Source organism: Populus alba, chromosome 2 (assembly GCF_005239225.2).
Source record: "Populus alba chromosome 2, ASM523922v2, whole genome shotgun sequence".
NCBI lineage: Eukaryota > Viridiplantae > Streptophyta > Magnoliopsida > Malpighiales > Salicaceae > Populus > Populus alba.
In genome coordinates, this window is record NC_133285.1 from 15,188,638 (window position 1) to 15,203,734 (window position 15,097).

A 15,097-nucleotide genomic window follows, 5' to 3' on the forward strand; every position below is an offset into this window, starting at 1 on the left:
CAAGGATAGACATATTAGTTAAAAACACATTTTTTATATTTTTTTAAATCCAGTTTTAAATTGATATTTTAAAAAATCTTTTTTAAAATATATCAAGTCCACAAAGAATTATAAATATACTAGAATTAAAAAGTTGAAACAATTATATAAAAGCCCAACAATGAAAACGAAAAAGCCCATGTTGTCGTCTTCTTCTTCATGTGACGTAAAACCGAAGCCCACTACTACGCGCAGAGGGAGAGAGGGAGAGGTCTCGCATAGTACCCCCTTCGATTTCGAAAAGAAAAAAACAAGCACACACATAAATACGAAGAAAAAAATAAAAAATTAAACCGAGGAAAAAACAGCAGAGAGAACAGATTTATAGACAGAGAGATTCTTGAACCAGAATCGCTCGCTCTCATGGCTAACATTTCCAACGAGTTGTTATCTTCTAGGGCAAATTTCATTTCCTTTTTGTGATTTCCAAAAAAAAAAAAAACCCTAGGAGAGAGAAAGTGTGCAATTAGGTCGTCACTAATTGTCTCAAAGCCGTGTCCTAGCTTATTAATTTCGTAATTCAGGTGATTATTTCTTTACCTTTTGAGTTATTCTGCTTCTACTCTGGAAACCCTAGAAGTGGGGTGCAATGTTGAGTTTTTGAAAATTATGCGTGATTGAAGCGAAATTAGGGATTGTTTGTTTGGGGCAATTCTTTTTTTGTCTGCATTTTGATTAAATGTTCAAGGATTTATCAAGGTAAGTCATGTTTGTATGCGTAAGCATGGGGAATTAATGCAGTAACGTGGTTTGGTCGAGTCTTTTATTGGTAAGCTTGTGTTTTTAAGGTTTTTGAGAAGCTGCTTGTGTGCGAATTTGAAACAACGTTGGCGCTAATGTATTTCCCCACTTCTGCCTCTGCTGCTTATCTGCGTCGACGTGAATGTTGTGGAAAGTCTGTTTGTTTGGTTGTTATGTGATCATTAATTAGGTTGTTCTCCACACTTATTTTTCGTTGTGGATTTAGAAACCTAACCTGTTTGAACCAGATTGCTTGCCTTATGGTGTTTGATGCATGTTTGCTTGTGCAAGTATGGCGAGGCTATGTGATGCTTCTAAAGGAGAATAGCATAGTAGCTCTGCTGTATAGTTGGGTTGTTTAAAAACGATGTCTTAGGGTTTATGGGCTGAATGAGAATATCTTTAAGCTTCAGGATTTGTGTCAGAATAGAGAAAAAATGTATAATAGTGAAGAATAATTTTATATGAGAATAAGAGCGTTTGTTGAAATTTGATGTATCCACACTTTATTTCTCGTGTCTTTAAGTGGAAGGGAGATTGTTTAAAAAAGTCGAATTTTATGCTATGGATTTTCCACCGTAACCTTTTGAGCTCTCTTTTATACTGGCGTTGGCATTCATTAAATATCTGTTTTGGACACCAAGGGGGCTAGCTAGCATATTGTTTCAGCACTCTTTCTTCCATGGCATGAGGCTTTGCTGTAAAGTTGCTCTAAATGCATGATCTTTTGTTCCTTTTTCTATTTTGAAGCTGCTGTAAAATTGCTCTAAATGCATGTTCACTCATTTCTTTTTCTATTTTGGGGAAATGATTTTGAAGCTGCTGCATAAATTTAATTTCCTGCATATCCAATACTTGTTTGCTGGGCCAGTTCATGGACACAAGGATGTAGCTCATCGTGCTTGCGGAGCAAAGGTGGAGCATATAGTATTAAGACATCTTAATTTGTCGTGATGAGATGTCAATGTTTGATAGCTTTTTTGTGATTACATTACCTTTCTGATATAGATGTCTTCATCTGATGCATTTACATGTTGCTTTCACTACCTGTCATTGCACCTTGATTGCTAGGCCATAGCAAGTGTTCTAGATCAGTTAATTTTTAATACATTCAGGTAAACTCCCAATTCTTCAATTGTTTGGACTTGAAAGGACTGATACAAAAGATCTATCCATCATGCATTTGCTGAAGGGAAAGCTCTTTTTCATTCTTGGAAGCTCTTTACTTCATTCTAATGTCTTTGTTATGTCTAATTGTAGAATTTGACAGTTTGTTAAATTGATGGGAGGAGGGAAAGGCTTCTAGCCACCAAAGTAGGAATGCATGGATGTGGTTCAGGATATGCTCTCCTAGTAAATGCTGAGGTTGATTCCATGGGTGGGGTTGTTGATGGTGGAGTTGGTATTGCTACCAAAACCTCTCCGCGGCGAGCAGCAATTGAGAAGGCTCAGGTGGAACTTAGGTAACACTTACATTTTTCTTTTACATTTTTTTTTGAGTTTTACCCTCAGTGTAATTTCTGCATTTCCTTTCTGCATGAGAAAAATGTCATTATTGTCTTGATAATGACAACTACAATTTGATGTTAACAGACAAGAGTATGATGTTCGTGAGGAACGGAGAAGGGAGCTAGAATTTCTTGAGAAAGTATGGCAATTGGAGCCTTTAAATTCTATCTTGAACCCTTTTATGTTTTTACTTCCCTTTAAATTCTTCCTTACTTGCAGGGCGGCAATCCTTTGGATTTTAAATTTGTAAATGCAGCTTCGGTCAGTGTCCAGTCTACTTCACTCACAGATCATCATGTTGAACAGTTTGTTACTAGGTATATTATTTTTGCTGTGTTTGACTAACTTCTAGTTTGCTAGTTGTCTAATGCTCCTCCTGCTTCCATTTTACCTTCTCCTCATTGTATTACAGTGAAGCAAAAGGCAGTTTTCCACTGACTGCATCACCTCATGGGGATTCTGTAGAAAGTAGTGGCAGACCAGGGGCTGCTCCAGTTTGTGAGCCCAATAGTGCTGACAATTTTGATGGTGAAAATGAGTTACTTGAAGTTGAAAGGAAACGTAAACATCCTAGTAGGAGGAATAATGTCACTCAATCAGAGCAGTCTTCACAGATGGATGGAATTCACAATGCCAAGGAATCAGAAGATTCTGCTATTTTTCGGCCATATGCTCGAAGGAATAGGTCCAGACCAAATCGTGACGGCACTCGATCAAGTTCAACTGATATTGTTCAGAGTTCAGTTGGCCATGGATCCTCTTTACCGGCTCGTGGGGATGCAAGGGATGTGAAAGGGTTGGTAACTGAAACAGACGATCATAAAGCCCAGATTATTACTTCCATCTCTAATCCAAAGTCCACCACTTCAAACGGTGACCTGTTTTTTCAGATTGACACTTCCAATACACAGTCAAACACGGAGCTTGATTGTGTGCAGGCTCTGAAAACAGTAGTCAACCTGCCTGATGATAGGTTGGATGTTACAGAGTCCATTGTCTTGAGGGATAACCAACATGACCAACCTTCAGAAGCGGATGCTGAGAAAGCACTCAATGATATTGCTTCCAGGGAATGCGATAATGGTGGAGGAAAAGAGCAGGTTATTTCAGCTGGTCCTGAATGTCCCCCTTGTGCTGAATCAGCCAAGACTGAGAATGAAACTGGTCCTGCTCTGCTCAATGGCTTGGAAAAAGATGGAAATGAAGGTCAAAATGGTAATGCAGCAATGGGAACGAAACGATTCAATTCAGAGTCCTCTTGCACCCAAAATAGCTTAAGCCTGGATGCAAACAATGGCTGTGATCCATGTGATAATCGTAGAAATGATGACACCAATGAAATTCTTTTGAAAGAATCATCAGAATTTGAAGGAACACAAAGTTTACCATCGGATAATATAGGAAATGAAAAGAAAGAGACTAGCTCTATCTCTGCCATCAATGATGGTTCTGTGCATGAAAACTACTCTGGCAATGATTCTACTGTCAAAAATGAGGAAGAAATGAGAACAACTTTTCACTCTCAGGTGAAGTGTACTAATCTTGAAGGAGTGGAACAAAATGACCATGTTGCATCTGAGGTTGATACAATGGCGGGCAACATGTTGGCTGATAGTTCTAATTCCAACAGGGAAATAATTTACCCCAGTGGTCCCCAGGGCTCTTTGGATCCTTCTGTTCAAGAGCTTCCCCAGCCTATTTTGTTAGAGAAAAACTCTTCTGCTGCCACTGATCCTCAATCTTGTTTGAATACACACTTTAAAGTGGTAGACAAGTCTCGTGAAGATTCTATTTTGGAAGAGGCACGGGATATAGAGGTTGTTTCTTCATACTGTATCTTAAACATGCTGCATTTTTTCCTTCACAAGTCTTTGAAAGGATCTTAACATAGTTTGACATGCAGGCTAAGCGCAAGAGGATTGTAGAATTATCTGATGCATCTGTGCATTCAGAGAATCGCCGGAGATCTCACTGGGATTTTGTCCTTGAAGAAATGGCATGGCTGGCAAATGATGTTGCACAGGTATGACTTTTTAAATAAGTAATTTATTGTGCAAATGTTTTGCTTTCTGCTGAAGAATTTATTTATATAAAAGAACTCACAATTAGCGTCTGTATTCAATTTTATCTCTATTTAAGCTTTGTTATTTATTTTCTTTCCTTGTAGGAGCGTCTCTGGAAGATGACTGCTGCTGCTCAAATATGTCGACGGATTGCTTTTACTTCTCGATTGAGAGTTGAAGAGCAGAATCATCATTTGAAGCTAAAAAACATTGCTTATAGTCTTGCTAAGGCCGTCATGCAGTTCTGGCATTCAGCAGAGGTGTATCTAAGTAACAATTGTCAAAGTGTTGGTTCAAAGAATGGGAAGCATGAGGTGGGGATGTTTGTTGGGAATGAATTTTCTGTCAACAAGTTTGGAGATATTGATAAGGTGCTTGCTATGTTCGAAACCACTGTTTCTTTTCTTGTGTATTTAAACCTGGTCTTTTCCTTCACCGTTTGCTTTAAATCTATATAATTCGTACTTTATAGAACAATTTTCAAAATTCAAATGTATTTTATCTGATAAGCGGAGTATCATTTATTCCACACACACAAAAAAAAAGACAGCTCTGGATCAAGTGTATTTTTCTCTGGATATTGATAACATATAATGAATATGCTTTTAGTGGAATTCATGACTTCTTTAATTTTCTGAAATGGTTTGATATTTATCTACTTGTATCTAGTATTGACCCATGCTGGACATCTTGTTCAGGAGCAGGTGGCATGCAAAGAGTTAGAGAAACAAAATCCTGCCAAAAACATTGCGCATTCCATTAATGGATATGCTGTAAGGTTTTTGAAATATAACAGTTCTCCATTTCCTTCCTTTCAAGCAGAAGCACCAGCAACTCCTGACAGAATAGCTGATTTGGGCATTGTGGACACTTCATGGGATGATCGCCTTACCGAAGTATGCTCCTACCTCCTTTTTGTTCTTTATATTTTTTGTCTTGCTTAAATGCATGCCTAGGGGTTTTACTCTTACCTTTTGCCACACATAAATCACTCATTGTGCATTGAACTTCTATTTGCAGGAAAGCCTGTTCTACGCAGTTCCCTCGGGTGCCATGGCAATGTACAGATTGTCCATTGAATCTCATATTGTGCAGAGTGAGGTAATTTAAATATTTTGAAACCTTTGGCACATGATCTTGGTTTTCTCTATGCTTGAAAGACATGCAGTTTGACAAAATTTAGAAGAAAGGATACCGGAGAATGACTTCTAGTGGGCTAAGTTGACTTGATACCTGATGTTCATAAACTATAATAACTGTTTGATTTCTTCCCTCACTAGGTTGTTTCTAAGTTTCTCTCATATTGGTAATCTTGCTTATTTATTGATTTCATTCTTCAGAAAACTCGCAGTAGCATGCAGGAGGAAGTCGATACATCCATGTATGACACTCCAGCAGGTAATGCTGAAACTAGCTTATCTACTGGCTTCTTGTTCATTGAATTTGTTCTCTCTCACAAGTTCATTTCCAAACTTCAGATTTTGGATATCATGATACTGCTGCATACGATGAGGAGGAAGGAGAAACAAGCGCTTACTATATGCATGGAGTCTTTGAAGGCAGCAAGTCAGCAAAACATGACCAAAAGAAACGGAAAAGCTTAACAAAGTCACCCTCTGCAAGATCTTATGATCTGGGAACTGATTCACCTTATGGACACTGCACCACCGGGCCACAACAAAATGTATTGATGGGGAAAAGACCTGCTAGTAATCTTAATGCTGGCTCAATCCCAACAAAACGCATGCGTACTGCTTCTAGACAGAGGTTTATAAGTCCTTTTACTGCTGGAACTGGTGGGGCTTTACTACAGGCTCCATTGAAGACAGATGCATCGAGTGGAGATACCAATTCTTTTCAGGATGATCAGAGTATTTTGCATGGTGGGTCACAAATTCAGAAAAGTGTGGAGGTTGAGTCAGCTGCGCATTTTGAAAGGCAGTTACCATATGACTACGCAGAGACGTCAACAAAACCAAAGAAGAAGAAGAAGGCTAAGCACCTGGTACATAGGAATTTTTATAGTTCAACTAATGCAGGGGGCTTATTTTATTTTAATAATGTCTGGATACTTTCTGAAATGTTCATCTATGTAGTGCTTGTTAAGTTGACTGACTCCATTTGGTTGCAGGGTTCTGCTTATGAGCAGGGCTGGCAGTTGGATTCTACTGGTCATAATGAACAGGTCATTTAACTTCTTTTGGTCCGGATGTTAGCTATAATTTGTTTTTTTTTTCTTAAGCATAAAAGATGCTGAGCTCCAATTAATTGTAAAGGTCATGTTGTAGTGTTAGTAATCTAGAATTACTTGGTATAGAGACTTAAAAAAAATGTATATTGTTGTTTGAGTGAGCAGCTCATTAATTAAAGTACAGCTTCTAGTGCTCAGGAGCTGTGTAATCACCATTTTAATAAACTTGTCTAAATAAAAGTAGACACTAGTTATAATTGACCCAAAATACGACAGGGAACCTTGAGGTGATTTGGCAAAACATGATTATTCACTCAATGATGGTTGCTTTTCAGATGTAAAACAGTCTTGGCAAGAATCTTTTTTAAAATGGGGAATCATATGTTGTTTGTTGACAGCAAAATTCCCTGGTAAACTGAAGTTGAGACAAATTATACGAGTGTGTGTTTGCTAGTCAAAGTATGCATCCAGTCCACAGATAACAATGTTGGTCAGTATCACTCTAAAAGGATCAACAATTTTCCATTTCTGCTGGGTATTGGATGGGGGAGTAGTTCTGATAAGTCTTTTGATAGAAAAACTGGTAGAGGGCACCATGTTGACTGGTACTTTCCATTATATAGATGAGATGAACAATGTTGTTATGAGTTTGCATGGCTTTTCTGGTATATTGTTAGTGCATTTATTTACGTAGTGTAAACACTTGAGTGATCAATGTTTCCTTTTGTTTGTTGTGTAACCTTCCGCCTAACAAATGTGCATTCTAAAAGCTATTTTCTAAATGCATATTAATTTTTATATTGGTGCTTTTCTACTTGCAGAGGGATAGTTTCAAAAAGAGATCGGAGAGTCATCATTTGGACTCTAATGGAACAAGTGGTAAAATCCTGTTCCATCGCATGTTTCTTTAACAGGGATTTGACAGGTATACATAGCTTTTCATGTTCCTCTTCATTCTTGACACTTTTAAATATCTTCTTTTAAGGTTTATATGGGCAACATACCACAAAGAAGCCAAAGATATCTAAGCAATTGCTAGATAATACTTTTGACAACATGGTTCAAATGACCGGGTCCATCCCATCTCCAGCTGCTTCCCAGATGAGTAATATGTCAAACACAAATAGATTCATCAAATTGATTGGTGGCAGGGAACGAAGCAGAAAAAATAAATCAATGAAGGTACTCCCTGGTGATGTTGTAGCTGATCATGTGGCATATACTCTCAACTTGTCACTGTTTTCTTAGATATATCTCTTTATGTGAATTTGAGAATGTGAAATCAACTGCAGATGTCTGCTGGGCAGCCAGGTTCTGGAAGTCCCTGGTCACTTTTTGAAGACCAGGTTGGTTTTCCTTCAGCTTTTTTTTTTTTTTTAATTTGAATCTGCTCATTCTTTGGTTTTCAAAATTCTGATCAAATACTTGAGACCTTTTTTTCTGCTTCCTCAGGCTCTTGTTGTTCTTGTGCATGACATGGGTCCTAATTGGGAGCTTATAAGTGATGCTATCAACAGCACTGTTCAATTCAAGGTAAATAAGATAATTTCATCTATCGACAACCTTGTTTGAGATGGATTCCAGATCACTGTACAAAACAGTGTCTACTGTCTACAATGTTTCATAGCTGGTAAAAAGCAATTTCAGTTCCCTTTTCTCTACAGTGGTAGTTTTCACTTGTCAGATGGTGAAGCCTCTCTCTCTCTCTCTCTCTCGCTCAATTTTTTTTTTGGTCGAAATTTCATTTATTGGCACTTGCCCAACTCGTTCAGTGTATATTCCGCAAGCCTAAAGAATGCAAAGATCGTCACAAAATCTTGATGGATAAGGGTGCTGGTGATGGGGCTGATAGTGCTGAGGATTCAGGATCTTCTCAATCCTACCCATCAACTTTGCCTGGCATTCCAAAGGTAAGGTTGCTAATGCTGTGTTGTTTTCTGACCGAAACCTGATGCTTGCTCGTATACATTTAGCCCATGTACCATTGAGCTTAAGCTTTTCTGCTCTGATAGTCTGACTACTTTGCATTGCTGGCATTTTAAGCAGGGCAGTGCCAGACAGTTGTTTCAACATTTGCAAGGGCCGATGCAAGAGGATACCCTGAAGTCTCATTTTGAGAAAATCATCTTTATTGGGAAGAAACATCAGTACAAAAGGAGTCAGGTTTGTTAGTCATTCAAAGTGCACCTGTATCTGCAGATCATGTCTTGTTGCTTGTGAGAAGCCTAACCTGATATTGGTTTTATACCCTCCATTTAAATAAATCCAAATCTATTTATTAGTGTTTATTTCAGAGTTTATTCATTAGCTGGTTGACAGATAGACCATATTCGTCTTCTCAATTCTCTTCAATGGTTTTTTCCCTTGATATTCCATTCTTACGAGATTGTTACTGAATTTTGAGGGCATGCACCCCGTGGAAGCTGGATAAAGTAGAACTCTAACCTAAAGTGTGAAAAAATCTCTGATTGGACTTTTTTGGATCTAAAAGCATTACACAATCATGCTTTGTTTATGGTCTTTCTTTTTTGCAAAATTCTTTCTGACTGATTAATGGCTCTGTACCTTGTGAAGAATCAAAACCAGGATCCTAAGCAAATAGCAGCAACTCACAATTCTCATTTTATTGCTCTTTCCCAAGTTTGCCCAAACAACTTAAATGGAGGTGTCCTAACGTAAGTTTTCATTCTTTGATGCATATCTACAGTTTGTCTGATAGCGCTCAGCTTATCACCTGTTCATTCAACTTCATTGCTTTGCAACATCTATGTTTTTACCTTTCCTGAATTTATTTCATGCCTTTTGTCTTGTGCAAGCAATTGAATATTACTTTACTTTGTTGTCTGGATGAAGGCCCCTTGATCTCTGTGATTCAAGCGCTTCAAATCAAGATGTTCTTCCCATTGTGTATCAAGGTTCTCATGCTAGCAATTTGGTAATGCCAAACCAAGGTGCTGTTGCATCAACACTTCCCACTTCTGGTGCAAGTTCTTCTCTGCAAGGATCTTCTGGCGTGGTTCTTGGCAATAACTCACCATCTCCATCTGGTCCCCTCAATGCACCTCATAGGTAGTGTGCTATTTTATACTTTGGGATTGTCATCGTATTTTCAATCAATTTCTGATTCTTCTACTGTTATTTTGGGGGGTTGCATTTATTCTCAGAGATGGTAGATACAATGTTCCAAGGACATCTTTACCAGTTGACGATCATCAAAGAATGCCACACTACAATCAAATACCTAGTAGAAACTTGCAGCAGTCTAACATGTCGGTTTCTGGGGCTGTCTCTGGATCTGATCGTGGTGTTCGCATGTTATCGAGTGGAAATGGTATGGGCATAATGCCAGGGATGAACAGAAGCATGCCACTGCCACGGTCAGGATTTCAAGGAACAGCCTCTTCATCAATGCTGAATTCTGGAAGTATGCTTTCTAACAATGTGGTTGGGATGCCAAGCCCTGTGAATATGCACACTGGTTCAGGTCAAGGGAACTTGATGAGACCTCGCGAGGCTTTGCATATGTTGAGGGTAAATACTAAAATCCTCCTCTACATGTGTATTCTCTCTCCCCCTCCTTCTCTCTTTCTCGCTGCATGTGTGTAGGTAGGTGGGAGCACACGTGTGTGCTTATGCATGCCATTGTATTGCTATTGACTGATGCTGTTTCATCAATTTTTGCTCTATACATGTCTTTCTAAGGTTGCCGAGTGTTCCATGTAGTGGCATTGACATTTAGACCATGGATCATTACAACTCTGGTCTGGTGTAATTGCTTTCTGGTTGCTGCTATTTACAATTTTTTGTTGCTTTTCCTGCAGAATTCTACATTTTGATGTTATGGAACAATTTCTTTACATGTTTCATTGGCATCACTTCATTATAGTGCATCAGTACTTTCTAATATTATATGGCAATGTATTTTATTTTTGCAATAGCTTGGCCATAATCATGAGCATCAAAGACAAATGATGGTACCAGAGCTTCAGATGCAGCCAACACAAGGGAACAACCAAGGAATTTCTGCTTTCAACGGGGTGCCTCCTGCTTTTGCTAATCAGACAACTACTTCACCTGTGCAGACATATCCAGGCCATCCCCAGCAGCAGCATCAAATGCCTGCACAACAGTCCAATATGCTTAGCAATCCTCATCATCCTAATCTCCGTGGCCCCAATCAGGCTACAGGTTCACAGCAGCAAACATATGCTATGCACCTTGCTAAAGAAAGGCAAATGAAGCAGCAGCGGCTTCTCCTCCAGCAGCAGCAGCAGCAGCAACAGTTTGCTGCATCTGGTGCTTTGATGCCCCATGTCCAACATCAATCCCAGCTTCCCATATCATCGTCTATGCAAAATAGTTCTCAAATATCACCACCATCTGCATCGCAGCCAGTGTCACTACCTGCTATAACTCCCATTTCAATGCAGCAGCAGCAGCAGCAGCAGAAACATAACTTGCCACATCATGCGGTCAGCCGGAGCCCCCAAAGTGGTTCCAGTGGGTTGACCAATCAGATGGGAAAGCAGCGACAACGGCAACCACTGCAGTTTCAACAATCTGGCAGACATCACCCTCAACAACGACAACCCTCACAGTCTCCACAGCAGGCTAAACTTTTGAAGGGAATGGGGAGAGGGAACATGGTGGTGCACCAGAACGTTCCGAATGATCACTCTCCTTTGAATGGCCTTTCTGTGCCTCCAGGAAACCATGGTGTAGAGAAAGGAGAGCAAATCATGCACTTGATGCAGGGTCAAGGCTTGTATTCTGGGACTGGGTTGAGTCCAATTCATACATCTAAACTATTGGGTCCTTCACAATCTCCAAACCATTCTCAGCCACAGCAAAAGCTATATTCGGGCCCTACAACCCCTTCATCAAAGCCACTCCAGCAAATGCCTTCTCATTTGGAAAGTAGTACTCAAGGCCAGGGCCAACCAGTACCCTCTGGTCAAACACTGACAGCTACTCACCAGAACACTCCAGTTATGGTTCCCAGTCATCAACATCTTCAACAACATCCACAGCCACATCAGAAGCAGGTTAGTCAACCTCAACCAACTGTTCAGAGAATGCTTCAACAGAGTCGTCTGTTGAATTCTGATCTGCCAACAAAGCCTCAAACTGATCAGGGCCATGCTGATCAGCAAACTTCAAACAACATCTCCCAGACAGGAACAAGTACATCCACAGGGATGCCTTTGGCCTGTAATGATACATCTAATGTGGCACCAGTTGTTTCTTCTGTTTCTGAGACGCAGTGGAAATCATCAGAACCATCCTTGCATGATTCTGGCATGGCAGATACAGCTTCTAAGGTAGGTCCTATTGGTAGCCCCCCCCTTACGAGTGCAGCTGGGAGTGAGCAAGTGGTGCCTGTCAGCCAAGGTTCAGTCCACAGGCAGTTATCAGGAGGCTTGCCCCTGCATTGCCATAATGGTGGGACACGGTGGCAGCACCAACAACAACATCAATCAACAGCATCGCCATCCCCATGCCAACAACTTTTGCAGTCACAAGAGCCACAACTACAGCAAGAACGACAACAATCACCTCAACAGCTGCCACCGCAGCAGCCGACTCAGAAGCAGACACAGCATCTTCAATCAGGACAAGGCAATTTATACATCACGCCAAGCAATTCTGGTCTGGAATGAAGCAATTTGGTGGATTGAGCAGTTCCGGAAGCAGTCGGTACTTCTGGGGTTGGGTTTGCATGCCCTAATGGCAGCTGTGTACAGGTAGATTTAGCTTCTCTGTTTTTGTTCCCCCCTCTATAATCAAGCTGCAAATGCTGATAAAATCTGTCAAGTTACCACTGCTTGCACGTGAACCTTTTTGGTTGTCACCATCAAGCAGAAGTATCTGATTCTACTAGTGTATCATATGATGCAGGCAATTCAGTTACTTTAGTTAAGATGAGTACAATCTAATGCTGCCATGGGTTTCATGCAGATGAAGCTTGGTTGCTTCATAGGGGCAATGAAAAATGGAAAGAGGTGGTTTTTTGCTCGCAGATTCTGTTGGTAAAGAGATCATTACGGGCTGTATTTTTTTTTTTTCCTTCTGATTTATTGGGTTATTTGGGGGGAAATCTTGTAAATTATCACCGGTTTAGAGCTTTGGGAAGATGTAGACAGATATAGAGGTATGTGTACAGGGTCTCATCTCGCCATTTCTTGTACCTCCCCCCCCTCCCTCCCTTGTCTGGTTTCCCCACTCGTGCAGAGGGGCCCGTTTCTTTTTGTTTCTGCCCCGGTAGATTAGTCAGTGCATGTATTATCACACTCTTTCAGATTAAGTTAGTAGCTCTCTCATTGTTATGGGCAAAGCCTTCAGAAATTTTGTGAATACAAAGTCTCTGGTGTATACCCCTAGTAGTCCTTGCTGCTCTGCTGTTAGAATGGTAAAATCTCGTTTCTATCAAAATACTGTAACTGACTTGTATTTTGCAGCAAACCTAGATATCTGATCCCTCTCCTGCTCCTCATGTTAAGCTGCAGAAACTTTGAAACCTTGCATTTTGATCCCTGGCTCCATTTTTTTTTTTCTCAAATACCTGTCAGGTCACCTGAAGGCTTGGCTCTTGCACTCTTTGTGATCCATTGCTTCAATTCGGATCTTCTATGGATGGAAATGCAAGCTTAAGCGGTTTGCATAATGACATACTGATCTCTTGTTATTTTTCTATAGATCATGTCACTGTACAAGTATTTTGTATGGATATTATCCTTTATTTTAGTCATTCGTGAAACCATCAAAAAATAATACCTTAAAATTAAGAAAAAAAATCTTTATAGTAAAATGTTCTCTCTTTTCTTAAGTTTTTTTGTGAGAAAAAGCATTTTGTTTTTTTTTAAAAAAACTGCCATTTTCTGGCTCAATGGCAACAGGAAATGACAGCAATTGAAGACGGATGCTCGGCAGCTTTTCGTTCGTTTTAAACCTTCCAATACTGCAGAAGTAGAAAATCTAAGCTCCAACTCTCCACTCACATTAGAATCTGGTTTCATAAGTCAATTTAGTGTTTCGTTAACCTAAAATCTGATTAAAACGCTGAATTTTATTTCGAAATATTTTGTACTTTGACCTTATGGGTAATTTATAACGGACTTGACCAAATCTAAATAAAGCCTATCCTTGTCAATTTCAAGGATTTTTTTTTTAAAAAAAAAAAAAAATTATAAAACATTTTATTTTGAAATAATTTTTTTATTAAATTTTATTTTTAATATCAATACATTAAAATAATTATAAAATATATAAAAAAAATAAAATAAAAAAGATTTAATTTAAAAAAAAAAAACAAATGAAAATCCAAATAAAATAGGAAGCAAAAATATCGCAGTAGCAATTGAATTTCATTTATTTTGACAAACATGTTGATCACTTTCATTCTTTTCGTGGTCAGAACTTCTAAATCAACTGAATTGCCCTAGATGTACAAGGAGAAAGCCAGACATAGAGAATGGCCTGGTGGGAAAAAAAACCCTAATATATGGGAATACCTTCGAGTTTGGATAAATGAAGTAAACTAGTGAATTTATGGGTGACAAAATGGTCAGCACAGGATCTAAACCAGAGCAAATGCTGAAGTTTCCAGCAGTGATTCAGGAATGAGGAGCGATGTGTCTTGAATACAAGGAAAACTAGCAGAAAAAATGGAGCCAAAACAGAGCGTGGCACTCTTCCTGCTGGCCCTAGCAAAAACTTTGGCACATCAAATGAGATGCACCAGAGTTATGATACCGGGAATCTACTACTGACGATTCCTCAAAACACAGAAGGTGGTTTTTGCATGCATGGAACCGGAACATACTTTCGACAAAATTATTCCTAAGAATCAAGTAGTTTACAATCAAAAGAGAAAAGATGACAAACAGAAAAATGTATTTCAAAACATACATGCAGTGCATATAAGGTTCACAAGATGCAGGCAAAGAAGCATCCTCTCCAGAAAATTTCAAAATGTCATTCGAAAAACGATAACAGGCAACACCTTCAAAACGGAACCTGCAATGACTTTGAAAAACACTGAAACATTGTTGCCCATGTTCAAAGCAATTGCAAGATGAGGATCTTTAGTCATGATTCTATGAAATCCAATTCCAAAGTAATTTTTCTTAGAACTACACGATGAAACCTGCAATGACTATGAAAAACACTGAAATATCGTCGCCTATTTTCACAGCAATTGCAAGATGAGGATCTTCAGTCACGATTCCATGACATCCGATTCCAAAGTAATTTTGCTTAGAACTACTTCTCTTATGTCAATAGCATGCACAAATACATTCCATCAACAAAAGCATAGGAAAGTTGGATGAATATAACTAAACATCTACTACTCCCTTGCATTCCAATCAAGTCACATTGTCAAAATTCACAGCCAGCGGATCTAATTTTGAATGTACAGAATGCTGCAAACATAATCTAAATTACTATAGGAACTCAATAAATTACTAAAGAGATTTAGCAGGAAAAAAAAAAGGCTAACAGCAGAAAATATTAAAATTCAGAACAATATCGAACCTTCAAAGCTAATCCGAAA

General features: G+C 39.1%; 1 protein-coding gene across 5 annotated transcripts; it reads left to right on the plus strand.

Moving 5' to 3' along the window:
* The first annotated feature begins 216 nt into the window (after positions 1-216).
* On the plus strand, positions 217-13,238 carry LOC118049900 (chromatin modification-related protein EAF1 B). 5 transcript variants are annotated; one of them, XM_035060060.2, is made up of 24 exons: positions 217-563; positions 2,041-2,243; positions 2,374-2,428; positions 2,509-2,606; positions 2,702-4,106; positions 4,193-4,312; positions 4,457-4,723; positions 5,051-5,248; positions 5,373-5,453; positions 5,693-5,750; positions 5,831-6,357; positions 6,484-6,537; positions 7,365-7,422; positions 7,529-7,725; positions 7,836-7,889; positions 7,996-8,076; positions 8,316-8,453; positions 8,587-8,706; positions 9,118-9,218; positions 9,397-9,612; positions 9,708-10,074; positions 10,482-12,287; positions 12,502-12,952; positions 13,113-13,238. In XM_035060060.2, the coding sequence occupies exons 2-22, from the start codon at positions 2,101-2,103 to the stop codon at positions 12,201-12,203; spliced, it is 6,060 nt and encodes a 2,019-aa protein (XP_034915951.1). In that variant the 5' UTR covers positions 217-563; positions 2,041-2,100; the 3' UTR covers positions 12,204-12,287; positions 12,502-12,952; positions 13,113-13,238. The 5 variants fall into 5 exon arrangements, with proteins under 5 accessions (XP_034915951.1, XP_034915953.1, XP_034915957.1 ...); XM_035060062.2 differs by lacking the exon at positions 13,113-13,238 and having other exon boundaries at positions 12,442-12,923; XM_035060066.2 differs by lacking the exon at positions 13,113-13,238 and having other exon boundaries at positions 10,626-12,287; positions 12,502-12,923.
* The last annotated feature ends 1,859 nt before the right edge of the window (positions 13,239-15,097 follow it).